The sequence below is a fragment of the Sitophilus oryzae genome, unplaced genomic scaffold, assembly GCF_002938485.1.
Source record: "Sitophilus oryzae breed Bouriz unplaced genomic scaffold, Soryzae_2.0 scaffold_576_pilon_pilon, whole genome shotgun sequence".
In the NCBI taxonomy this organism is placed as follows: domain Eukaryota; kingdom Metazoa; phylum Arthropoda; class Insecta; order Coleoptera; family Curculionidae; genus Sitophilus; species Sitophilus oryzae.
The window spans coordinates 938,777-965,718 of NW_022147169.1; the positions used below are offsets into that span (position 1 = coordinate 938,777).

Sequence of the window (26,942 nt, forward strand, 5' to 3'; positions counted from 1 at the left end):
TTATAGTCTCTCTCGGTTATTCCCAGCATATTTCGTTCCATTCGGCGCTTTTATGGTGGGTTCATACAGCCAAATAAAATAAAATAAGAATAAAATAAAATAAAATAAGAAAGTTGGTTATATGGGATACCGTACATGCGTTCATACAGCCAAATAAAATAACAAATAAAATAAGAAGTCTTTATCTTTTAATTTCTTGTTTTATTTTATGTGAAAACGGCTTTGCGCACGCTTAATTCTAACCTACAAATATTTTCAGTTTGATTTAATTTATTTTATAATTTCACATAAGTAAAATGTATAATATAGTAGGCAACGAATAAATAAATATACTATAAATAGTAAAATTACTATAAACAATCGTAAAAGTTAACTTTTATCCAGCCTCATCGTACTGCGCATGAGCAAATATATATTTCTTATTTTATTTTATTTGACTGTATGAACGCACACAAATAAGAATTCCTTATTTCTTATTTTATTTTATTCTTATTTTATTTTATTTGGCTGTATGAACCCACCATTAGACGCTCAGCGTATATGACGTAAATTTTTGCTTAGTGCGCATTTAACTGCGCGTTGTGCGACCTTTACTGCTGGCTGTATTTAGTTCGTTAATTTGGGCTTGTAGTTCTTCAGGACTATTGGCAATTAGGATTATGTCATCAGCAAATCTTAGATTTGTTATCAATTCCCTATCTATTTTTAATCCTGTGTTGGTCCAGTCCAGTTGACCGAAGATTTCTCTAGTGTTACTGTAAACAGCTTTAGGGGTATCACGTCTCCCTGTCTTACCTGTAGTATATATTTTTTTCACACTCAAAATCTGTCTGATATCTTCATAGCACTCAACACTAAACACTGCCCTCCCAAAAATTCCACATATAGCGCCCTGAAAAAAAGGATATACAACAACCAATCCACAATACCTACAGTGCAGCTCATACAGAGAACGTTAGTCCCTAAAGAGCTTGGAGCTGAAAAAATTAAAACACTGAACATGAGCCAATGTGAACCTGTAAGACATTCAGATGACCTTAACGATATCTACTCAAAATGATCCTGCTGTGGTGCCTTGGCGACTCATACAAAGACTGATAGTACTAGAGCATCTTGAACTACTGCTGTAAAAAAAAAGAGCAACAAAAGAGTATCATGTACATAGAAATTGTGTAGACTTCAATTTGGCTTCGAAATGACTCTAATAGAGATGGGCAAAGATTGAACGAACCGTTCATCTGAACGAGTATTAAAAATGGTGAGATTCGATTCACTGCTTAAAATACGGTTCGTTCAATTGAATCGTAGCCAGCACGGATCAATAAACGAACATATCGAAATGAACGAGTCGTAGGAATCGATTAAATATAAGAAATTGAATCGTGTGATTCGATTTACTAAAAGGAATCGCCATGCCCATCACTACTCTCTACCCTGGTGCATACAGCTTCAAACAAAATAGATGTTCAATCAACGTAAATCTATAAGATACAAGAAGAACCATGCAATAATCTTCTGAAGGCGTTGAATCAAGTAGGCTGCAGTAGTTCCTGGGAAGCCTCGTTCTTATGGATCATTATATTCCCATTCTTGCTTCAAACGTAGTAGAACTTCAACCCATAAACTAATTTTTATTTGAACCTATGAAACACAAGAACCCTACAAAAATCTCAAAACTGAAACTGGCTGCTGTGGTTCCCTCCAAGGCTCATACCAATACCTGTAAAAAATAGTATCAAAAAAAAGACTACCATATATACATAAAGATTGTGTAGGCCTCAATTTGGGTCCGACATGACTACAGCATCAAACAAAGTATATCTTCAACCAGCGCAAACCTCTAAGACACAAGAACCCTACAAAAATCATCTGAAGATGTCGACTCAAACTGGAAGCTCATAGAGGCTATCAGTCTTTGTAAAGCGCCAAGACCTACTCTTGTAAGAAAATAAACCAGACTTAGATATGACCCTGTTAAGTTTTGGACCTCAAAAATTTAAACAAATGATGACCTCAAAAAGTCCTAAAAATTTCTACTGCGCTACTAAAAAACTCGATCCCTTTTTTCTAGGCCCTAGAATCATACCTGAACTTGAATTGAAAATACAAAAATAAGTTTAAAACATTTAGACTATTTGTATTGAAAACTTAGTTATTGAAATGCTTAATTATTGGCATGCGTTTACTCTAATGTAGTAATAAGTAAAAGAAAGTGAGTTAAAAAATTAGGAAGTTATAGAGAGTTACCTACACCTACACGTTTAATTTAAGAAAATAAAAATATCTGTTAGACATTCCCTAGATTTCAATTTGACTAAGATAATATGAAGAATGATATTAATTATAGTTAATAATTTTTTATTTGAAATAGTTTAAATCAGAGAGAATCTAATCCACTAACACAATAAAAGACTTGGAATCCTCAATATCTTAGCACCCTCGATTCAACATTACAGAGACTAGAATAGGATGATTATTCTATTAAATTTAGTTTAAAATTACAGAAAATACTAATACTAACAGTGACCTAGAAAGTCATAAAAATCTCTACTACACAACTTAAAAAACTTAATTTCTTTTTTCTAGGGCCTAGAATTATATCTGAACTTGAATTGGAAATATAAAAATAAATTTAGAAAATTTAGACTATTTGTATTAAACATTTAGTTATCGAAAAGCTAGTTATTGACATGCGTTTACTCTAAAATAGTAATAATTAAATAAAAATGAGTTAAAAAATTAAGAAGTTAAAGAAAATTACCTACACCTACATATATTTAATTTAAGAAAATAAAAAAAAACTGTTAGAGGTTTTCTAGATTTTAATTTGACTTAGATAATATGAACAGAGCTATTAGAACATCAAATATATTCTTAAGAAAAACCGATAGACATAACAACCCAATAAAAAGACCGATAGAGATAACAACCCAATGGACCTCTGCCGTTTTCGAGAGGAAAGCATGTTCTTTGCTTCTGTGAGGAGACTCCACAGAGGACGTTAGCCCCCGTGGAACTCAACCCAACGTGCTTCTGTGAGAACACTCATGCAGGGGACTTTAGCTCCTGCAGAGGTCGACTCAACACTCTGGTTTGCTTCTGTGAGGGGCCCCACAGGTGACTTTAGCTCCTGCAGGACCGCACTCACGTCATCTCCGGGAAACCAAACGAACAACCAAATAAACCAGGAAAAAATTTAAAAAAAACTTACGTTTTTTGCTGAGCACTCCCCAGAATGTGCATCCCTTGTGCAAAAAATATACGCTCACTAACCTGAAACAACAGAAAAAATATGTTAGTTGAAAATAATAAAAAAAGAAGTAAATCTTATAATATACCTGATTTTATCTCGTTCCATGCTCTCCATCCTACTGTCCTTTTCCAGAAAATCTTCGTTCCAGACCTGCACCAATCGTCGTGCCTCCACATAAACCGCCTTAAGGACAAGAGTACCTTAAGACAACAGTTAGTGAAGAAGGTACTACGACTGAGACTTTGCACATCAGACATCTCAGGGCCACAAAAATTATAGATTTACTATACTATAGATTACAAGAAAGATTTAAGGTTGTCTTTAACGAGATACATCTGTATAGAGAATTCTAGAGATTGAATAATAATAAATGAGGAAAATATGAGTTAATTTTATTTTCAAGGAGAATTTACTTTACTCGAAAATACAATTAATAATGTGCCAAATGCATTGTTTGCTAAAAAGAAAACACTAAAACAATGAAAGACTTGGAATCTCCATTGCCTTAGCACTCTCGATTCAACATTACAGAGACTACAATAGAGTGATTAAATTTAGTTTAAAATTTCAGAAATTAAAAATGATATCCTTTATAGGATTTTTAGAAAGAATCTAATCCCAAATAACACTAAACAGAAAACACCAAAATAAGAAAGGCTGAGAACCTCGATTACTTTAGCATTCCCCATTCAACACTACCGAGACTAGATAAAAATATAAAAAATAATAATTTTTGTTATAAAAATACTTGAAAAAAAGAAAATGGTTAATTGAAGATCCGATTTCCTGGCACATGTTTCATTAAACTTTGATAAAAAAAAAATGTTTTTTATTAATAAATTAAACATAACAGAGTAAAAGTCAAATTGGGTTTAAATTATTTTGAGAAATAGACACCTCGAAAAAAATTAAAGATATAATTTCTTGCCATTTTAACAAACGACAAGAAATACAAAGATTATATATGATTCGAATCAAAGAAAGTATGAACGCAAATAAAAAGTGTGACCTTAAAATGCTGTGAAAAGCCTTAGAACAGCTCCAGAACCACGAACCGACGCGACCGTTATGATTATGCTTTAGAAATGGTTCTTCTACATTTCCTCTTCATCTGCATACTGAAACAATGATAAAAAAAAGATCAGTAAAGATGTCCAGAAAGTCCAAATAAATTCAACTCACCTCCATTCCACATCCTTTTACTGGCGATTCCTGCTACACGGCGTAAAAAGCAGTGTCGTTACACCGCGGGGCAGAAGGACGCCCCTGGTCCCTCAGGAACTACGGACGGTCCCTAGGGAATCCCATTTAACGCGTCATCAGGATCGACAGAACCTGGAAATACTTTTTAGTAGCAGGACATCTAACACAGACCGACTAAATTCACAAATAACACGCGCTGCGTACACGATCATAGTTCTGGAAAGATAGAAAATTTCTGAATTAGATTTATGGAAAAGAACTGGACAGGTTTGTGTTCGGACTTACCTCACTAACACTGACACTAGGCTGAATATGCTGGACTACGGCCCATCCCACCATTCCGATTAGACGTCAAGAAGTATGTCCCTCCCCCTCAGTGCTGGCTGTACATCCAGGGTAAATTTATATTTTGAAATGAGCTCTATCGTTTTGACATGAGATTATTAGGAAAATTAGTTTAGATAAGACAGAGAGTTATGCAAAATAGTTTAGATACAGCGGTAGAGCAAAGAAAAAATTGATGGGGCAGAGCAAAATTTAAAAAAGAAATGGTCCCTTATTCCAATCTCTTACAACAGTGAAAAGAAAACCCTAAAATAACGCCAGACTGGAACCGGCACTACTTTAGCATTATCAATTCATTCATCTCAAAGACCAGTAAACTAAATAAAAATTATTATAAGTTTGATTTGAAATTATATAAAAATATAGAGAATAAAACAGTTTAAATCAGAATGAATTTACTTAATTTATACGTGAATGGGAATACTAAAACAAGAAGGCTGTTACTCTTCGATCGTAATTGTATCATCCATTCACAAGAGACCATGTAAAAAAGATTATTTTAAACAAAAATTATGTTTTTTATTTTAAACCCCAAATAACGCTAAAAAGAAGACCTAAAACAAGAAAGGCTGTGAACCTCTATTGTCGTAGCCCACTCGATCCAACATTACAGAGACTAGGATAGCATATTTTAAATTTTTAGAAAGAATATTGTCTCAAATAACACTAAACAGGAAACGCTAAAATAAGAAAGGCTGTGGACTCAATTTTTATGAGAGAGAATCTAATTCCAAATAACGCTAAAAAGAAAACACTAGAACAATGAAAGACTTGGAATCTCCACTGCCTTAGCACTCTCGATTCAACATTACAGAGACTAGAATAGGGTGATTAAATTTAGTTTAAAATGACAGAAAGTAAAAATTATACTCTTCAGAATTTTTAGTGCGAACCTAATCCCAAACAACGCTAAAAAGAAAACACTAGAACAATGAAAGACTTGGAATCTCCATTGCCTTAGCACTCTCGATTCAACGTTAGAGACCAGACTAGCACTAAACAGTAAATAAGAAAAGATGTGTACCTCCATTACCTTAGCACTCTCCATTCAGCACTACCGAGACTTAAGAAAAATAAAAAACACGAATTTTTGTTACAATAATACTTAGCAAAATGAGTGGTTTATTGAAGATTCGATTTTCTGGCACATATGCCGTTAAAGTTTTAGAAAAAATAGGTTTTAACGGTCATAACTCCAAGAAATAGAACCTTCGTAAACCGTTTAAATGGACAGACCAAAACACCGGAGAGACCCAAAGGCACGGCGGGTGTTGTTCCAGTCAATTCGAACCTTTACGGAATCTTGGCCAAGCCTCGACCCTCCGATACCAGCTTGGTCCTCCACTCCTGAGGACATTTGTTCCTTGGAACCCTGGCCAGACCAAAAATCACCGGGCTACAGGGCGACCCAGCTCAAAAAGAATCAGATTAAGAATTTGACGGTGTCGTCGAGAAAAAGCCATTCGACGACGGTTTTTATTTTTCGAGTAACGAGGCAACCCGGAAAACAAGTTTATATGCCTGCGTTTTTCAGTTTAGAGAGGAGAAGTAAAAATATAAAGACTTTTACTAGTAAAAGCTTTATATTATGGTGGTTAACTAGCAAGGCGCTAGTACGACATCGGAGGCTGAGAATAACCACATAGTTTAATGACGTTCCGATCGGACAATTTAACGTAACGTCTTCTGCCACATTCCCCCCACTCAAGGACCAGCGTTTACCTGCCCTTTCCGGTCCAAGAGTGCCAGATGATCCCAACCCACTGCACCCCTTTACAAGCCTCCTAGTCCTCTAATTGAGCTGAGCCCCACTCCCCAGACACCCTTTACGTTTAGGACAACAACCCGGCCCCATGGGATAGCCTGCATAGCATGATATAAGCTTACGCCCAGTAATGGAGCGGTCGAATAACATACCCACTGGCAAACTACAACGCAACGAGCACCTGGGAACCCCGGCCTGCTACCGGGGCTGTAATAATATGAGAACGAATCCAGGGCGAAACAGTCCCAGGCCTCCGAGACTGGCCCCTCGCGACAGTCCCCACAGCCTACGGATTGCATCGCAACCACCCCGCAACGCTGCTTTTTTGTGTCTAACGATTTTAGAAAAATACGAGCACTAAAAAGTACTCGTACTTATAATAAAAAAAATACTAGCACTAAAAAGTACTGGCATTTATTAGATACTTCATGTGAAAGATTCTGTTAAAGTGACATTAATGTAGAGATAAAAATCTCTGTTTTCATGGATAAAAGTCTATAAACATTTCTTACAGAGTTTTATTTACGTTAGAGAAAAAGAGTGACACTTGATATTGAACCCAGACTAAGTAAAACGACGGATTAATCTAACACGAACTCAGCGGTCATGTCTTTAGAGCCTGATAGTAGAGACATTAAACCGCACGCTTACTAGCTGGGAGCGTTGATGGATTTTCACGTGATAGCATTCCATGAGCCGTCTGCATGGGTAAAGTAGTGTAGTTTGGTAATTACAATTGTGTGTCCCCATTCGATTGCGATCTGAAAAAAGAAAAAAGAAAAAAAACTTACAAAAATACTCCAAACAACCCTCTGGCTTTTAATAATATATAATCTTGAATAATAATCAACGACTGGAGTTATTGAAACTTAAAATAAAAAATGTATGTAATACCCTAATATATAAACAAGGGTAATACTAAAAATATTATCAGTATCTCAGTATTCGCGCTTCAATAAAACACCTCAGTTATACAGGGCGTTAAAGAGTGTAGGTCTTATTAACTTTTAACTCCTCTATGTGACAGAAAAAAAATTGATAGAAAAAAAGTTTCCAAATTGACTGATATATACATTAGAAAAATATTTATTTACATACATATTGGTTGTAGAAAAAAATATAGTAAAATATTATAAGTTAAGTAGCTGCGTGAACCGCCTGTATACTGTTTACAACCAAATAATTATTCTCAATTTAGAAAAATGTGATTTCACTATAAAAAAATTAACTTTTCATAGTGTGAGCTGTTTTTGAAAAAGTGGGTAAATAATATTGTAATTTTGGTTGAGACCCACCCTATACACCTATGAATTCCAAAAAAAAAATTAACCAAGAAATTAAAAAAAATATTTACTTAATTAAAAATAATTTCAAAAATAAATACATATAGATATAAGTAAGCCAAAAAGAATGAAGTATAAGAAATTTAAAATTACAATAAAGTAGCTTTGAAATCAGCTAATATTTTTTCTTAAAAATTTGTATACAAATATTATAAAAAAAAACAATAAATATACACATATTTCTGTAGAGATTAGTAGTGAATACGCAAAATTAATAAAATACCAGCAAAATATTTCAAAATCTTCGTGTGATCTGTTTTTGAAAAAGGGAGTGAATAATATCTACTGTGATTTTGGTTCACCCTATATACCTATATGATCCTATAAATGCTAATAAAATTTGTTACCAAGAAATTGAAATAACTATTTAATAAAAAATTATTTAAAAAATATATTATGGAGATGTCTTTAAGAAATAGTATAATAAAAATAAAATTACAATAAAGTAGCCTGGAAAGCGGCGTTATTTTAGGAAAATCTAATGAAATTATATCACTGAAAACAGCTAATAGTTTTTCTTAAAAATTTCCAAATGTCCAAAAAGAAAACAAAAATATATAAAATATATTTCTGTAGAAATTAGTAATGGACGAAGAAATAGTAAAATATCATTAAATATTTGAAGATCTTAGTGTGTCTGTTTTTGAAAGAGTGGGTGAATAATATTGTAATTTTGGTTCACCCTATATATCTATAGGTACTAAAAAACTTGATACCAAGTAATTTTAATGGCTTTTTAATAAAAAAGTATTTAAAAAATAAATATAGATAGATAAAACCTTAGATAAAACAGATAAAAGTCATAGAGACAGAGTGTAACAGAGTATAAATAAAATATTACAATAAAGTACCATGATTTAAAAAAAAAACAGCTGATAATATCCCTTAAAAATTTCTTCGAAAATATTAAAAAAAGAAAATAAAAATATATACATATTTCTGGTGGGTGAAAAGTTAATAAAATATCAGTAAACTATATATTTGAAAATCGCGCCAGAAGCAACAAAAAATATTATAGCTTATCAACCCCAACCACATACTCTCTAAGAAATAAATAAAATCAATGAATTAGCAAGCAAAATTTACCAGCTTCAGAAAAACTATCAAAAACAATAAACTACCTATATTAATTTTCTAAATTTTATTTTGTTTAATTGAATCTTTTGTAAAAGAAACAACATCTAATCTAATACATCTAACAAGTGCTTTTATAAAATGAATGCAAATATATTTAGAAAAAAAATCAATGCACAATAATTAATAACAGACTATAGAGAAATATTTCACAAACTTAAAAAACAAGGAATCAGTATTTTAATTTTTAGGATTTAGATCAGTTGCAAGAAAAAATCAGCTGATTATCAATATAAATTTTACTAGTTATTCTTCATTAAATATTTCAGTAATTAAAGCAGCTACAGGCAGATGCAATTCTTCTTATAAAAGATGTAATACATAAGTATTCCCCTATTATATAATAGCTTTAAGAAAAGCCATATTAAATGCCACTACTATTAGAAATATATGAAAATATTCACTTATTTCTAAAATTATATTAGGCTTTTATTTCTAAAATACTACTCGTATATACCCATCAAGGTATCTAAGTATAAAAAATATTTATTTTAATACATAGATTTCCTATAGAACCATAAAAACATCAAATTTAGAAAACTGTTAATCCACAACAAATTACATTTTTTTATAGCAAGCAAAAATTATAATATAATAGCTCCCGTATATAGCGTTTAACGCCTTGGGAGTAGCAAGGTACAGCTTGCCATACTAGAGCCGTTCGGTATACAAGGAAGGTAATTTAAAAATTATAAAAAGGGGAAAAACTTTTATACACTGCCCGATAAAATTTCGACCAATCGGAAAAAATGACGTTACATTCAGCCCATAGAATTGCTCTCAAGTCAGCCGCTTTAAAAGGGTCCGATTTGTCGAAAAATTTCAGGAAATTCATAGAAAAATTGTCGTACTTACCATCTCTCGAGTCCAGCTGGGCCCTACCCGCGATTGTACCGAGCAAAATGTGTAAAGGCGCACATACACTCCCGGAATGCAGCACGTCTGGATACAGCGCCCGAGCTCAGGTACGACCTGAGCTATATGACGTGTCCAGACCTATACAGATCCTTGGTCCATTCCATATAAAGGCAGCCTGGTTTCATTGCGACTTGAAGATCTGTTGCTGTGTTGATATTCATCATCTCCTTCTTCACTGGCAGCGTGGTCCTTGGATATCCGTAACCGTGGATAATTTCTAGCATAATCTGAAACAAGTCAAAATATCTTTTAGTTACATAGTTCATATGTTAATAATTTTCTGTATACAGAATTTCAATTAGATTATCTAATTCTATACTATACGACAGGGTCTGGCAATAGTGCGTTGAGCATCTGTAGCTCCTAGAATAAAAAACTTGGGAAGTTTGTTTAAATTCAGACCTACAGTATGTACTAGGATGTATTCGAGAAAAATATTTTAACTTCTATAGGGTGGCCTAAAAAAGTGTGAGTGGATCGGGATGATTTTTTTTAAATGGAAAACCCTATATGTTATTACATTTTTGGCTTCATTTCACATCACTTTACATAACCCTAAGATATGGGTAAATATACTTCGATAGTTTCAGAGATATTAATAAATAAACAAAAAATAAATATTTTTTCAGCTTTCCTAAAAAATATGAAAAATACAAGAACTGTCCTGAAATCAAAACTATATTAGGTATTTTCTTTAGATGGTCCGTACTTATTTTGCTATAAATATGGTAATCGTAAATCATACAGGATGTTCAAAATTCTACGCCAACCTTTCTAAAACATAAAATCATTTTTTTTTAATGGAACACCCTGTATATTCTTTTTCAATAGATGGAGAATTAAAAAATGAATATTTTTTGTATTTAGAGTATTTCAAAATTTTTAACGGTTTTGCAGATATTCGCGGTTTTAAAATTAATATGGCTTTTTCCACAGTAATTTTTTATTAAAGCCACCAAATGATTTTTCTCTCGTATTTTACCGTTGAAAAGCCAAATGAAATATTACTGCGTATATCCGCGAAATAATTAAAAAAATTAAATACTTTAAATTAAAAAAATCATTTTTTAATTCTCCATTTAAAAAAACATTCAAAAATGATTTTATATTTTAGAAAGTTTGAATATCCAGTATGATTTAAGATTACGATATTTATAGGAACGTAAGTATAGACCATCTAAAATAAATACCTAATATAGTTTTGATTTCAGGACAGTTCTTATATTTATAATAATTTTTTTAAATAAGTTTGAAAAATATATTTTTTTATTTATCTCTGAAATTATCGAAATATATATTTACTCATATCTTAGGATTATAATATATTATGTATGTATAAAGTGATCTGGAAGGAAGCCAAAAATGCAATAATATACAGGGTGTTGCATCTAAAAAAAAGCTTCCCGATCCACTCACACTTTTTTGAGCCACTCTATAGAAATTAAAATATTTTCCTGAAATACATCCTCGTACATACGAAATTCACAAGTTTTTAATTCTAGGAGCTACAGATGTCCGACGCATTATTGCCGGACCCTGTACAAGGCAAGAACATCTAGAAACATAAAAACCTAAGCAAAAAGTATCTAAGAAATAAATAAAATTATTGTATTAGCAAAGAAAATTTACTAGCTTCAGAAAAACTATCAATAACAATCAATTATACCTACCTACACTATTAAGTAGGTATTTTACTCTAATTATTACCTTATATTAATTCTCTAAATATTATTTAGTATAAATACAAGCAGATGTATTTTTTCTGTGTTTTACAGGTTCCTAAACTCTATTTAGTTTATTTTAAAAAAGATTTATTACATAAGTATTCTTCTATTATATAATATCTTTAAGAAAAAACCATATCAAATACACTACTATTAGAAATATTCTTCAGAAAAATGATTGACTATAATTTATTCACTTACGTAAGGTTTTTATTTCTAAAATACTATATTCATCAAAACTATTTAAGTCTGAAAATGATTTATTTTAATACAGTACAACGTACAACCATAAAAAAGAACTACCTATTTATAGCAACAGAAAGTATAAAAAAGGAAACAGAAAGGAACGGAAAGTTTAACAAAATAAAGGTGGCTTTGACTTTTTTGTTGATCTTGCGCAAAAACCGGCCGCCTTTATATGGACGGATTTTTCGAAAAATATCGGGAAATTCGTAGGAAAATGGTCGAACTTACCCTCTTTAGCAGTCCAGCTATGTACTACACATGATTTCCGAGCACAATATACAAGAAAAAGGCACTTTTCCTCAAAAATTCTGGAGAGGCAACCGACAAACAACAAAGAAATTACATCGTCAACGGTCCGTCTAGAAATGACGCATGACGAAAATCGACCGAAACGACCAATAAAATTGAGTTTTGACGCTCGGTCTCTGATATTTGACGCTAGAGGGAGCGCCAACTCGCGCTTTTTACCAATGAAAAATTATGTAATTTTATGACATAAATTTTAAGTTTAAATGAAAATTTAGCAATATAACGCTATATTGGAGACGAAACTACTACCAGGGAAATGTAGCTGCCTGTTTTCCAAATGAAATAACACCAAACAATAAACGAATAAAACAAAATTCACCAAGATATCGCATTCTAATTACCCCAATGTCCCTAGTTGTTAATATCATAAAAAAATAGATTTTTGCCTTAAAAAAGATTTTGAAGCTTTAGAATAGTTAAGGAATTATAGATTATCATTAAATATAGTTAATTAAGTAGTTTCAGACCTATTAAACCCATATAAATTAAAATAATATTCAAAAATATGGTGGCGGTTCGGTAGCCTTCAGAATCTTCAATTAATATAAATTTGTTGTTCGATATTTTCCGAAATAATGTAATATTTAGTTAAATAGAGACTTATTGATCTATAAATTATAAAACAAGGCAGTAATACCCCTATTTATAACTTCTACAAGACATTTTCTTAGTCAATGTAATGGCCAAGATTTTTTGCTTTTATTTCACCAATTCTGCTTTGAAATCAATAAAAAACCTCATTTAACATGATTCTGTGCTGTACGAATTATGTATTTGTAGTTTTTTTATCAATTTCCAAGCCCCAAAACAAGAATATATAACTTAATATATAACACTAATTTTGCCTTGAAATCAATAAAAAAAAACACATTTAACTAAGATTCTGTGCCGTACTAATTATGTTTTTGTAGATTTTTAACAATTTCCAACCCCCCCAAACAACACAAGAGTAAACAAGAATTTGTTGCCTCTTCGATACAAAATTTGTTCTATGAAAGCTTCGAGGACTATGATATAAACAGAATGTTTTTTACATAGTCTAAAAAAAACAGGGTATGATTGCTCATATGCATTTTTAAGAAAAAAAACTCATATAAACATATAAAAAAATATCTTAGAAACTACTTTAGATACCGTATGATCGAATAAAAACGGCGTCAGCGATGGTTATGAAATGAAGATCGCTGTCATTTTATATGTAAAATTATATGGGAAATGATAGTCATTTTCTAGCCATAGTTGACGCCGTTTTTATTCGATCATACGGTATTTTCCTCAATTTTGGTGTGTGGTTTCCAGGTACAAAGGGGGTTGATTTTCATTAACTGGTGTTTCGAATCAATCCAAATTTGTTAATGCCACAATAAAATCTTGACAATATGGTGAAGGTTGAATTTTGAGCGTATTGGATTGATACAAAGAATATTATATAATATCCTTATACATTAAATACTACATATTATGCTTTGTGGTGTGGAAAATAACTGTTAAGATATTTTAATTATATAATAAATCATATGCCTATACAATTGCTATTAATCCACTAACTTGATATTTTTAAGAAATTATGATACAGACACTATAATCCTTGATTATAGCTATAATCAAACTAGGTAAAATGGTACCTCTATCTCACTGATGACTTGTATTTTGCTGTAAGAATTGTCATGCGGTAATACCGTATGATCGAAAAAAAAACAGCGTCAGCGATGGCTATGAAATGAACATCGCTGTCACTCTATATCTAAAATTATATGAGGAATGTCATCGATCGTCATTTCCAAGCCAACTGGACGCCATTATTTTTTCGATCGTACGGTACTGCAATATATTTACATATAATAATTGATATAATCAAAACTATTATTGTCTGTAAATAACTAGAAATTAAACAACTTGGATGTAATAAATGTGTCATACAAAATAATTCTAATAGGTTTAAACCCAATAAGAAAAAAATCGTAAATGATAATTTTTAATTCTAATGTAAATATATAAATAAATAGGTAGTATTATTATTACAGTGTTAGGTAATGTTATATTACCACAATATTACTTACAACTCCGATTACAATCATAATACTTTAGTGTGTAAGCTGTGCTTTAACTTTACAATCTCTATTATCCTTCTTACCTTAATTTTTGATATCAAGATAAATCTGAAATTATAAAATTAATTATAGAATTCGTATTATTACTGATTCAAAAAAACATTTGTTTTCAACTGCAAATAATTTGAAAATAAACTGGAATTTGGCTGTGAATTTGGCAACATCGACGATATATGTTTTACCCAGAGAAATAGAAGGGATAGAGAATGAGCTTCAACATGCGCGGAAGGTCTAATCAAGTTGGGCGCCATATTCCAGGTCTCCGTGTCATTTTGTATATAGGTGGTAATCTATAAGTAATCAAATATCAATTTGATGTTTTCAACCATACGGGGGGCAATTTAAATTTAGTGAAATTCTATCATTTATTATGGTTAGTTAACATTAATATGATTTATTTAATTATCAGTTTCAAAACTGCGTACAATATTGGTATATAATACTAAATATATATAAAAATATTCTGACAAAAGACGCTACGGACAGATGACCTTTTCGTCGTTAAACACTCGAAAATGCCATTAAATAAGTATTTAAATTATTTCATGTTTACTTGTACAGAATTACGCGTTTCAATTTAAAATTTTTGCAAATTTGGTAAAAATTGTTCCTAAACAACTTTTTGTTCAAGTTGTATATTCATAAAAACATTTGGTGCATAATTATTTTGATGATTACTTACCTTGTATTTTAATATAAACCTAGAAAAAATATGTTTTTGTTTTATTTTTTTTATTCGTCCCTTCAAATTGTGTTACCAAAAATTGTTACATAACATGTCTTCTAACAAATATTTTCATAATACATAAACATCATTGATTTTATTATGGGTATTATTATTAGTATTTATCCTGGTTTTTGTCGACAAAAAAAACTCAGTCTTGTAATAGAACATCAATTTTATATTTTGTAAAATTATTTTGATACAAATTCAATTTGTCAAAATTCAAGTCATTAATATATTGATAAACAACCCAAATTATTCCTAAATATTTTATTATAAAAAAAACTGTTACCGGTAAGTTTTGTAAAACACATTATCGTTGTCTTAATACTACAAAAAAATAATTTATTTTTGCAATAAAAAGAAGCTTATCGATCCTTATTTGTCCATACCAAAATTTGTATGTAACAACATACATATACCTAATTTATTAAGAAAATTAGATTATATGATCTCAGAATTTTAAGAAATTTTTTAAGATAAAATAGTTTCTTCTCAACTGTAATATTGTCAACTTTGGTCTGTATTTTATCTATTTAAAACATGGGATTGACAATCCCTGATTAAGTTTCATTGCATCAAATACCTTTGCTATAAATCCTGGCTCACAATTTAAAGCCATTGCAAAATGCTTTTGAACTTCATCATAGATTTTACAAGAATAAAAGTGTAATATTGAAACAAAGTAACATTGTAAGCTTCATGACTAATAATCTCATTTTTAACACTCTTTAAATATCATCTCGTTAACAATTATGAATATTATATGATTTTTCTCAGTGATTTGTGGCAGAGATACAAATTAATATATGCCCCATAACAGTTTTTAAATAAGAAACTTCTGCCTACAGATTTAATTTTCTTATTGGCATAATACCCTTTCTTTCTATATAAATCTTGCCATTTTTCCAGTCCAATGTTCCTTGTTTTTACAGTTGTAGGAATACTAAAAATGTTGACTATAGAACTCGATACTATGTTTGAAAAAGCCTTCATACCTGTAACTGTGCATAAATCTAATTAACTGAATTCTCCTCCTCTTGACACTCTGAACACAGCCGCTGCTAATGTTAGAAATATTTAGCACAAAACTACAACTACCTACAACAAACTTTACAATAAAAATGTTAAATTTTCGCTGTTCGATTAAAATACCCTATCTTATGTTTTCTTTTCCTCCAAATAATCTTCTTGTCAAGTAAGGACCAATCTTATTTGATATATTTCTGGTCACTTGAACTTGTGCTTTCATGGACACTATAAGAGTGCACTGTTTTACAGAACCACGAACATTGATTCCAAGTATCTTCTTCCTCCACACGTAATAAAAACATCCTCTTTAAATGGCCACATCATACACTTATTTTTGACCATTCCCAATTACAATCACGATTTTTACAAATCGCCTTTAGGAAAGTTAAAAATAAACAGTTTTGAATCATCTGTAAACACGATTATGTTGTATAAACTTACACATGAAAACTAATCATTATTCCCGGCGTATTAGCTTTCTAGAATGACTATGAATATACAACAGGCCTTTTTGAATTAGTGTTTAGAATAATTGAGATAATAATAAATTTTACTAGATAACAACACAAACGAAAAACAAAACAAAACAAACAGATGTCAATTAAAGAGGGGAAGTGACAGCGAGACCTGGAAGATGTCTGCCATCTTGCCGTCGACAAAAATTTGGATGCGCACTCGTCGAAGCTCATTCTCCCACTTCCATATCTCTGGTTTTACCGAAACATAAAAAAAAACATTCCTAATTATAATATATGATGAAGAGCGTGTAAACTCCTAACCACAGAATATACTAACGATTAGCCCCATATATATTAGCCCCTTTATTAGCCCTTGACCAAGGATATATAGAAGAAGGATATTCAACTCCCTATAGCGGGCTATGTAGGAAAATATGCCGTATTTTGTCGAGGAAGACGATTACGTCACGACCAATGAGCGTGAATTAATGAATTAATGTGCTTATTGTGTATCTAATTAAAAGAACAATGAAAAGTTGAATACCATAGGGGTACGTATGTTATACAAAGAATTTGCATCAACATTTTTTTGGTTATATACTTGTACTGATATTTGTTTCTTGAACTAAAGAATTATACAGTACCTACTACACAATATATAATCTGCAGCTACATAGGTAGATAGCTATTGGTAATTAAATTTTTTATCTAATACCTATAATATCTGAACATCAGAAATATTGTTAATTATCAACTATAAACAACTAAGAACTAGAATTATCAACTATAAACACAATATAATATAATTGTATCTTAAGCAATATGTAATTATTTAACAATTTTTTGGGAAATAAAAACTGGTACTAAATTCTTTTTGACTATTTAATTTCTAAGTCACAAATAATGGTGGACAAATAGCAAGAAAATTATACAAGTAAAACATAATTTTAACTTATTTCTCTAATGGGATTTTGGTATTGATCTACTTAGTAGGATATGCAGTTATCAATCATATTTTTGAATATTTATATTCAATATTGTTCAGGAACAGCCCAATTACTCTGAAAAAAAAATATATGGTCAAATTCTTAGAAAAAAAACTTTTAAAATCAGTAATGATAAGAAAATATATAATTGTTTTAACAATAGATTATTAAAAACTGCCTTCTCTTAAAAAAGTAGTATTATATGCACTTAGAAAGACTATAAAGGATATAAGTACACATAGAAAGAAAGTAAGTATCTATACTACTGATATATATATATATATATATATATATATATATATATATATATATATATATATATATATATATATATATATATATATATATATATATATATATATATATATATATATATATATATATATATATATATATATATATATATATATATATATATATATATATATATATATATATATATATATATATATATACATATATATATTATATAGATTTATTAAACCGCTTATACGAGCCCAAAAACTACGTTGCTTCATTGGCCCTCAGACCCGATTTCGACATTTCAGGCCTGGGTCGGGTCTGAGTACCCCGATTCAGTGGTTATCGTCTAGAACGGTTTCCCCACTTCCCCTGACCAAATTTCAGCTGGGCTTGAAAAAATGGTTTTATGTTTTTATATACGATTAGGGGTACACCGGTATTGTCACCAAGTGGCGCCACCTTCGACATTAGTATAAGTGTATATGCCGATTTACGTTGAATCGATGTATTCAGACCCAAGAACCGGCAACACGGTAAAGCAATCTATTAAAGGGAAACGAAGATATAGCCGTGTTATATTTGATAGAAAACAAAATGCTCATACTCTAATTAGAATATTAAGAAATTCAGACGAAAAAAATGAAAATAAGTATTCTTTTAAAATTATTCCTACTAGTTTTATTCAAAAATATCAATAATTTACGGTCTAATCTTTTTTTTGAATTACTGTCATCACCGGATTTGTAGAAGTAACTAAACTTTTATTGTGGAAACCGGTCGTTCGGCTAATAAATACTAGAAACAAAATTATTTCGATCGGCGGGTCAAAAATTGTAAGAGTACCTACAAATTTACTTCGATGCTATGATTTCGTTGTAGAAGTACCTAATTTTTTTTTCATCTAAATCGATCAGCTATCGTCGCGTCGTGTCAAAGAATTGTAGGAGTAACTACAAAATTATTTCGATGCTGTGATTTCGCTGTAGAAGTACCTAAAATTTTTTCGTCTAAATCGATCGTCGTGTTAAAAAAATGTACGAGTACCTAGAAATTTATTTCGATACTATGACTTCGTTGTAGAAGTATTTAAAAATTATTTTCATTTAAATCGATCGTCGTATACCGGGTGCGTCTAAAAGTAGCTCACCCCCTACAACTTTTATTTTTGTCAGATAAAAAAACGAGTTTTGGTATGTTAGTATATAACATAAATTAGGATTGATTGACGTCTTCAATTGTTTTGGTCACTTCCTGTTTCACCGGAAATGACTACAACTTTGATTTTTAAATGGCAACCCTGGTATATTTTACATTATTCGATAGAAAATCACACTGAATAGAATGGCATATCATAAATATGTCAATTTTTGACATTTTCACATATGGATTTATTTGTAACATGCGGTTCATAATGACAATTTGACTCGAGTACCAAATTGTGGTACCAAATTATTCGTAGAAAAATGCTTTTTCCAAATATGCTAACGAGCCACCTTTGTTCCGTTTGAAAAAATTGAGATATGATTAAAAATTCGATTTTGATATCTTATAACGGGCCCGGACAAGACACGAAAATCATTAGACTATCAAATCTATTTTTCCAAGGCTCCTTGATTAAAAATTAGTGTTTTTAACACAGCCATGGCACTCTAGATTGAAATTTAAAATACATTTTTTTTTAAAGCGAGAATGTCAAAAGTTGACATATGATATGTCATTCGATTCAGAGTGTCATTTTCTATCAAATAATGTAAAAACATACCGGGGGTGTCATTTAATAATCAAAAGTTGTAGTCATTTCCGGTGAAACTGGAAGTGACCAAAAATAATTGAATACGTCAATCAATTCCAATTTATGTCATATACTAACATACCAAATCTCGTTTTTTTTATCAAAAAAAAATAAATAAAAAAGATATAGCGGTGGACCACTTTTGAGACGCATCCGCCAATAGAATTACTGGAAAGATATTCAAGGTCGTTACGCCGTTACGCCGTTTTTAGGATAGTGTTAATGCACCCTCAATAGAATGACATATCATAATATGTCAATTTTTTTACATTTTCGCATATGGTTTATTTGAAATTGTAACATGCGGTTCATAATGACAATTTGACTCGAAATACCATGTGTGTGGTACCAAATTATTAGTAAAAAATGCTTTTTCCAAATATGCTAACGAGCCTCCCTTGTTCCGTTTGGAAAAATTGAGATGTGATTAAAAATACGATTTGGGCATCTTATAAGAACGGGCCCGGACAAGACACGAAAATCATTAGATTATCAAATCTATTTTTCCAAGGCTCCTTGATTAAAAATTAGTGTTTTTAACACAGCCATGGATTGAAATTTCTAGATAAAAACTCTAGATTGAAATTTCAAATACAATTTTTTTAAACCGAGAATGTGAAAAGTTGACATATGATATGTCATTCGATTCAGAGCGTCATTTTCTAACAAATAATGCAAAAACATACCGGGGGTGTCATTTAAAAATCAACCAAAAACAATTGAATGCGTCAATAATTCCTAATTTATGTCATATACTTACATACCAAATCTCGTTTTTTTATCTAAAAAAAAAATTAAAAAGTTATAGCGGTGAGCCACTTTTGAGACGCACCCGGTATAAAATGACAGCAATCTTCATTTCATGCCACCGCTGACGCCGTTTTTTTTTCGATTATATGGTAGTTAATCAGTACAATAATTAATTTTATTACATTACTACGTTCACTAAGATCTAAAATAGTAATTTTAGTGTAACAAAAATGTTGATTGCTACAGTAATACGTTGTATATTCAGTTTACGGTTGGATGCTATCTACCAACACCATATAAATATAACAAACACGTTCTATGGTTGCAGGTTGCATCTCTATAATATGTTCTATCTTCTATCTATGTTTACTTACTATGTATTCGAAAACTTAATTTGAGTAATATATGGTAGTATAATATTATTAATATTAATATTCATTAATCGCAATATGAATGAGAATAGTGCTTTCCTTTAATCACAATTCTAATAAATTGAACTTGAAAGTATGTTTCCCAGAAAAGTAGGTGGTTCCCAGACTATATACAAATAGGGAATTCCCAAAAGATCATGCTTTTAAACCTACACTTTTTTTACTACTTTACTGCTATATGAATTTTATTTAAATTTAAATGATACATTACACTTTTAAACATTTTGTTTACAGTTTCATCCAAACTCAACTCGCCAGATTAGACTTTAAATTATTTATATTTTGTGACGGGGATTCGTTACAATTATTTTGTTGGATGTCGAACCATAAACTTTATGATAAAACTCGAAGAATTTCAACAAAACACTTTTATTAAACTTTAAGTTTCCGTGACAAATCAAATCATATGTTTTTTCTACCTACTGTCCCTCGATCTTTTTTATAATGGACTCGTCCAAGCGGTCCGAGAGGGGCCCTATAATAATAATAGTTCTCTGTTACAATTTTTAAATAAAACTTGTAGAAACAATCTTAAAGAATACTTCCTACCTATTTTGATTTTTTCGTCTGAATCTCTTAATATTCTAAATGAATACACTTTACTTATTAGATAAGTATACACATGGCATATATATGATTCCAAAAAACGGCGTCAAATTACCTTTGAAATGACAATCGTCAGAATCGATCGTCGTGTCAAAAAATTGTACGAGTATCTAAAAATTTATTTCGTGTTATTATTTCGTTATAGAAGTACTTACAGATTTTTTTCATCTAAATCGATAGACGCGACGCGCGACGGTCAAAAATTGTACGAGTACCTAAAAATTTATCTCGATGCTATGATTTCGTTGTAGAAGTACCTATTCTTTTATCTCGGAATCGATCAGAAAGTTGTACGAGTACCTAAAAAATTATTTCGATGCTATGATTTCGTTGTAGAAGTACATAATTTTTTTTTCTCGGAATCGATCAAAAAGTTGTACGAGTACCTAAAAATGTATTTTGATGCTATGGTTTCGTTGTAGAAGTACCAGAAGTACCTAAAGTTTTTTTTCATCTAAATCGATCATCGTGTCAAAAAAATGTACGAGTAGGTACCCAGAAATTTATTTCGGTACTATTATAATGGTCGCGTTCATCAGGACAAGTTGATCAGTGAGCGATGTACCATCGATTGGTTGTCCTGCTGAACGTGCTTTTTAGATCAAAATCATAAGTAATGCATATTAAATTGTTTTCACCCATTTTTGGCACGAATCGAGGGGATTAGTCAACCGAGAACAATAAACAAAATGCTTTGTTTTCGTTTTCCAAAACATTTTGTGACATTTGGCGTATGTGACGTTTAATCCATCATGCATCGGTAGCGTAGCGTATTTTAAATCTGATAGAAAAAATGGCGACTGATCCCAGAGCGCTCACAACTAATCGGCGCGTTCAGCAGAAAATTAGTGATCGCTGCGGTAGCGCTACGTCCTGATGAACGCGACCAATATGTTACAGAAGTACCCAAAGATTTTATTCATCTAAATCGATCGATGGGTCAAAAATTGTACGAGTACCTAGAAATTTACGTAGAAGTACCTAAAAATGCTTTTCGTCTCAGAAAACAGATCGTCGTATCAAAGAATTGTATGAGTAGCTAGAAATTTATTTTGGTACTATGATTTCGTTGTAGCAGTACCTAAATTTTTTTCGTTTAAATCAGTCGTCGTATTTCTGTTTTGACATTATTCGATACAAAATTACACTCTGAGGGTGCATCCACACTATCCTAAATACGGCGTAACGACCTTGAATCGATTTCCAGTAATTCTATTAGCTGAAATTTTTGACAGATGAATTTGACAGATAAAATTTCTGACAGATGAATTTTTTAGCCAATAGAATTACTGGAAATCTATTCAAGGTCGTTACGCCGTTACGCCGATACGCCGTTTTTAGGATAGTGAGGATGCACCCTCAATAGAATGACATCATAATATATCAATTTTTGACATTTTCGCATATGGTTATACATATACAGAAGTACCTAAAGTTTTTTTTCTTCTAAATCGATCGTCATTTCAAAGAATTGTACGAGTACCTAAAAATTTATTTCGTGCTATGATTACGTTATAGAAGTACCTAAAGATTTTTTTCATCTAAATCGATCGACGGGTCAAAGAATTGTACGAGTACCTAAAGATTTATTTCGGTGGTATGATTTCATTGTCGAAGTAATTACATCAAAATAATTACGATCATCGTATATATGATAGTGACTGTACGATAAGGCCGTTTTGTATGATATTTCTCCCCACAGGAAAATGTTTAAACAAAAAGGTACCGTATGATCGAAAAAAAGCGGCGTCCAGTTGGCTTGGAAATGACGATCGATGACATACACCATATAATTTTACATATAAAATGACAGCAATTTTCATTTCATAGCCATCGCTGACGCCGTTTTTTTTCGATCATAAATATGATAGAATTCAGCTATTTCACAATAATTAATTTTATTGCATTATTTCGTTCAGTGAGATCTAAAATAGTAATTTCAGTGAAACAAAAATTTTGACGGCTACACGTATTCTTTAAACTGTGGCTACACACTACAGTAATACGTTGTATATCCAGTTTACGGCTGGATGCTATCTACCAACACCATGTAAATATGACAAACACGTTTTATGGTTGCATTTCTATAATATGTTCTATCTTCTATATTTACTTTGTATTCGAAAATTTAATTAGAGTAATATTTGGTAATATAATATTCTTATTATTCATTGATTGCAATATGAATGAAAATAGTGATTTGTTTTAATCACACTTCTAATAATTTAAACTTGAAAGTATGGGGTTCCCAGAAAAGTAGGTGGTTCCCAGCCTCTACAAATATGGAATTCCCAGAAATTGATGCTTTTAAACCTACACTTTTTTCCTACTTTACTACTACATGAATTTTATCAGACGCAGAAAATTTAAATTATTACATTTATACTTTTAAAAATTTTGTTTACAATCTCAGCCAAACTCAACTCGCCAGATTAGACCTTATATTATTTATATTTTTAAATAAAACTAGTAGAAGCAATCTTTAAAGAATGCTTATTTTCATTTTTTTGTCTGAATTTCTTAATATTCTAAATGAGCATCTTTTTTCTACCCGTCTTGCCCACAGTGCAAATTTTTAAATTGCCGCCCTCATATCTGTATGTAATAAAAAAATAAGTTAAAATAATTCTTTATAACAAAATAGTAAAAAAGGTTAATGAGTACCTAAATATTTATATCGATGCTACGATGTCGTTGTAGAAGTAACTAAATTTTTTTTGTCGGAATCGATCGTCGTGTCAAAGAATTGTACGAGTATCTAAAAATTTATTTCGATGCTATGATTTCGTTGTAGAAGTAGCGAAACTTTTTTTCTTTTAAAGTATAAAGATAATAAACAGGGTTCCATCATCACTTAGTAAACACTTACAAAATCTACTAAACGAAATTGATAATGCCATTGTAACTTGATTATGCTTATTACAAAGAAATTTGAGATAAAAACGCTTTCGTACAGATGCATTTATAAGAAAGAATATATCGATTACTAACAATAAGTACAATAATATTCACTATAGCAGAAATGCACCATTTTTACTTCTGCACTGTGATCAATTACCGCGTCAAAAGATCCGTTCGTCTAATTCTAATATAAATATTTGAGAATTAAAAGCGGCAACGTCGTGGGTCTGGCGAAAACGAATAAACCTCTATTTTTTATATAAATGGGACAAATTAAACGGTCCAGCATCAGGGCCTGAAGGCATCGCTTGAACATTTTTCGTCCGATATACCCGGGTCTGACGGCCTATCTTAAACGTACCGGGTCTGACTCCGTCGATTTAATAAATATATATATATATATATATATATATATATATATATATATATATATATATATATATATATATATATATAACTATATATGAATACGATACCTACAGTATACAATATTATTAGTATAAAAATAACAGCACAGTCGGCACACTTTAAAATAAAAAAGCAGCATAATATTCAGGTATGTATAAAAGTAAAATTTTCTCAAAAATATTAGAATATGAAATAAATTGCAACTAAATTTTAATTAATAAACATAAACAAATAAAATTGTCAGTGTTATTAAAACTTTATGTAAATATATGTTACCTTAATACTTTGTCTTTAATCCTACTCTTCTGACATGGCTTTTCAAACTTATGCCCAAATCTCAATTCTTGTTATTAAGAATAATATTTATGAACTTTTGTTTCCATATTAATTTCAATATATTTGAATAAAACTGGAAAAATAATCAATATTGGCACTTGAAATTTTAACTTCTTATGTCCTTAAATTATTTATATTGTGTTATACATAATACTTACATAAATATTCAATTTAAAAATAGATCAGCACTTGAACGAGTGAATATAAAATAGTATATTATCAATTTCTATGAGCAATATTATTACTAAATCAAGGAAATCTATTCCTAATGCCAATTTAAATTCTGTGAAGGCACAACACTTTCTTCAATATTTGTTTACTTCCAAAGGGCAAAGGGTATAACTTGAAATATTTCAAGTATATATTTTAATTTTTGACATTAAGCACTCACATTTAGAACATCGAAATAAGAAATTTTTGTTATTTACGCGTCTAAAAAGATATAACATTTTTTATCACTTTATAGAGCGAAATTTCTTTGCGGCTTCAACAAAACTTGCGGATTTCCATACATCGAAATACAAAATAAGATATTATTTATTAGTAGACAAATACCAGAATATAGAAGGCCAAACCAAACCTCTAGGAAATAACTTTAAAATAAATTATTTATTCAAAAAACGTTTGGATTTTGGATCTATAAATTACAATAATAATCTCATCACGTCTGTCAGTGAAATGAGTCAAAAAACATAGGTTACCGTCAATTTATATGTTTTCAATTTCAAATACTCGATGCCCATTGGTCGTGACGAAATCGTCTTCCTCGACAAAATACGGCACGTTTTTTTTGGGCCAGTCGAATATCCTTATTCTATATATCCTTGCCCTTGACTTAATGCTCTGTGCTAAGGCTCTGTGGAACATATGTTGACATTGACTATGGCATTGACGTATTTGAATGAAATTGAGGTTAGTTTAGTTAGAAATCCTCTAAGGAAATCGTCGAAATCATTTTGGGTGCGTTCTTTTAAAAGTTCTAATTTATTGTTTTTTTCAGTAGTAATAATTATTATTAAGCTTTTGCGTAAGACGTTAAGTGGCTTAATTTTGTACTGGTGTGGACGGTTACAAACTAGGATGCAAAATAACCACCATTCAGGCCATCCTAGTACGATGGCCATGAATATGAGGGAAAAAGAAAAATATATAGAGACTTTTAATTTTCCCTTTTGCGAAGAAGCTACTAAATACCAGAAAGTAGCAAAGATAGGACAAGGAACGTTCGGCGAGGTTTTTAAAGCTCGTGATATTAGTAATACTAAAAAATTTGTCGCCATGAAAAAAGTGCTTATGGACAATGAAAAAGAGGGATTTCCTATAACGGCCCTTAGAGAAATTCGTATTTTGCAATTATTGAAACACGATAACGTAGTTAATTTGATTGAGATATGTAGGACTAAAGCTTGTGCTGCAAATAGATATAGGTCGACGTTTTATTTAGTGTTTGACTTCTGTGAACATGATTTAGCGGGACTTCTGTCTAATGTAAATGTAAAATTTAGTTTAGGTGAAATTAAAAAAGTGCTTCAGCAGTTGCTTAATGGACTTTATTACATTCATTCGAATAAAATTCTACATAGGGATATGAAAGCTGCAAACGTCCTAATAACTAAAAATGGAGTTTTAAAATTAGCTGATTTTGGATTGGCTAGAGCCTTCAGTTCTAGCAAAAATGGACAACCAAATAGGTGAGTAAGATTACTGAATCTATCTAATATTTTATTTCGTTAGGATTGTCCTCATTCCATTGATCAGTTTTAATTAATGTCTTGAGAATATAGCCCTTACTATGATTTATAAATCAATTCAATACTGCGTTGTAGATCTCATAAAGACTGTTCTTAGCTTTTTATTTTATACCTAATTTTAAACTTATAGGTTTACAAATCGAGTAGTCACATTGTGGTACAGACCCCCCGAA

General features: G+C 30.9%; 1 protein-coding gene and 1 long non-coding RNA gene across 3 annotated transcripts in view; one reads left to right on the forward strand and one right to left on the reverse strand.

Moving 5' to 3' along the window:
* Window positions 1-17,433: 17,433 nt before the first annotated feature.
* Window positions 17,434-25,202, reverse strand: LOC115887536. 2 transcript variants are annotated; one of them, XR_004051104.1, is made up of 3 exons: window positions 25,177-25,202; window positions 24,959-25,091; window positions 17,434-17,626 (listed from the first exon to the last, which is right to left on the reverse strand). It is a non-coding gene; the product is annotated as an uncharacterized LOC115887536 (long non-coding RNA). The 2 variants fall into 2 exon arrangements; XR_004051103.1 differs by lacking the exon at window positions 25,177-25,202 and having other exon boundaries at window positions 24,959-25,167.
* A 561-nt stretch (window positions 25,203-25,763) lies between these two features.
* LOC115887463 (cyclin-dependent kinase 9) overlaps window positions 25,764-26,942 on the forward strand; it is a 9,167-nt gene continuing 7,988 nt past the window's right edge. Inside the window, exons 1-2 of the mRNA XM_030906897.1 lie at window positions 25,764-26,709; window positions 26,900-26,942. The exon at window positions 26,900-26,942 is cut by the window's right edge and continues 96 nt beyond it. Coding sequence (XP_030762757.1) covers window positions 25,886-26,709; window positions 26,900-26,942 — 867 coding nt within the window. The 5' untranslated portion in view covers window positions 25,764-25,885. The remainder of the gene's footprint in view (window positions 26,710-26,899) is intronic.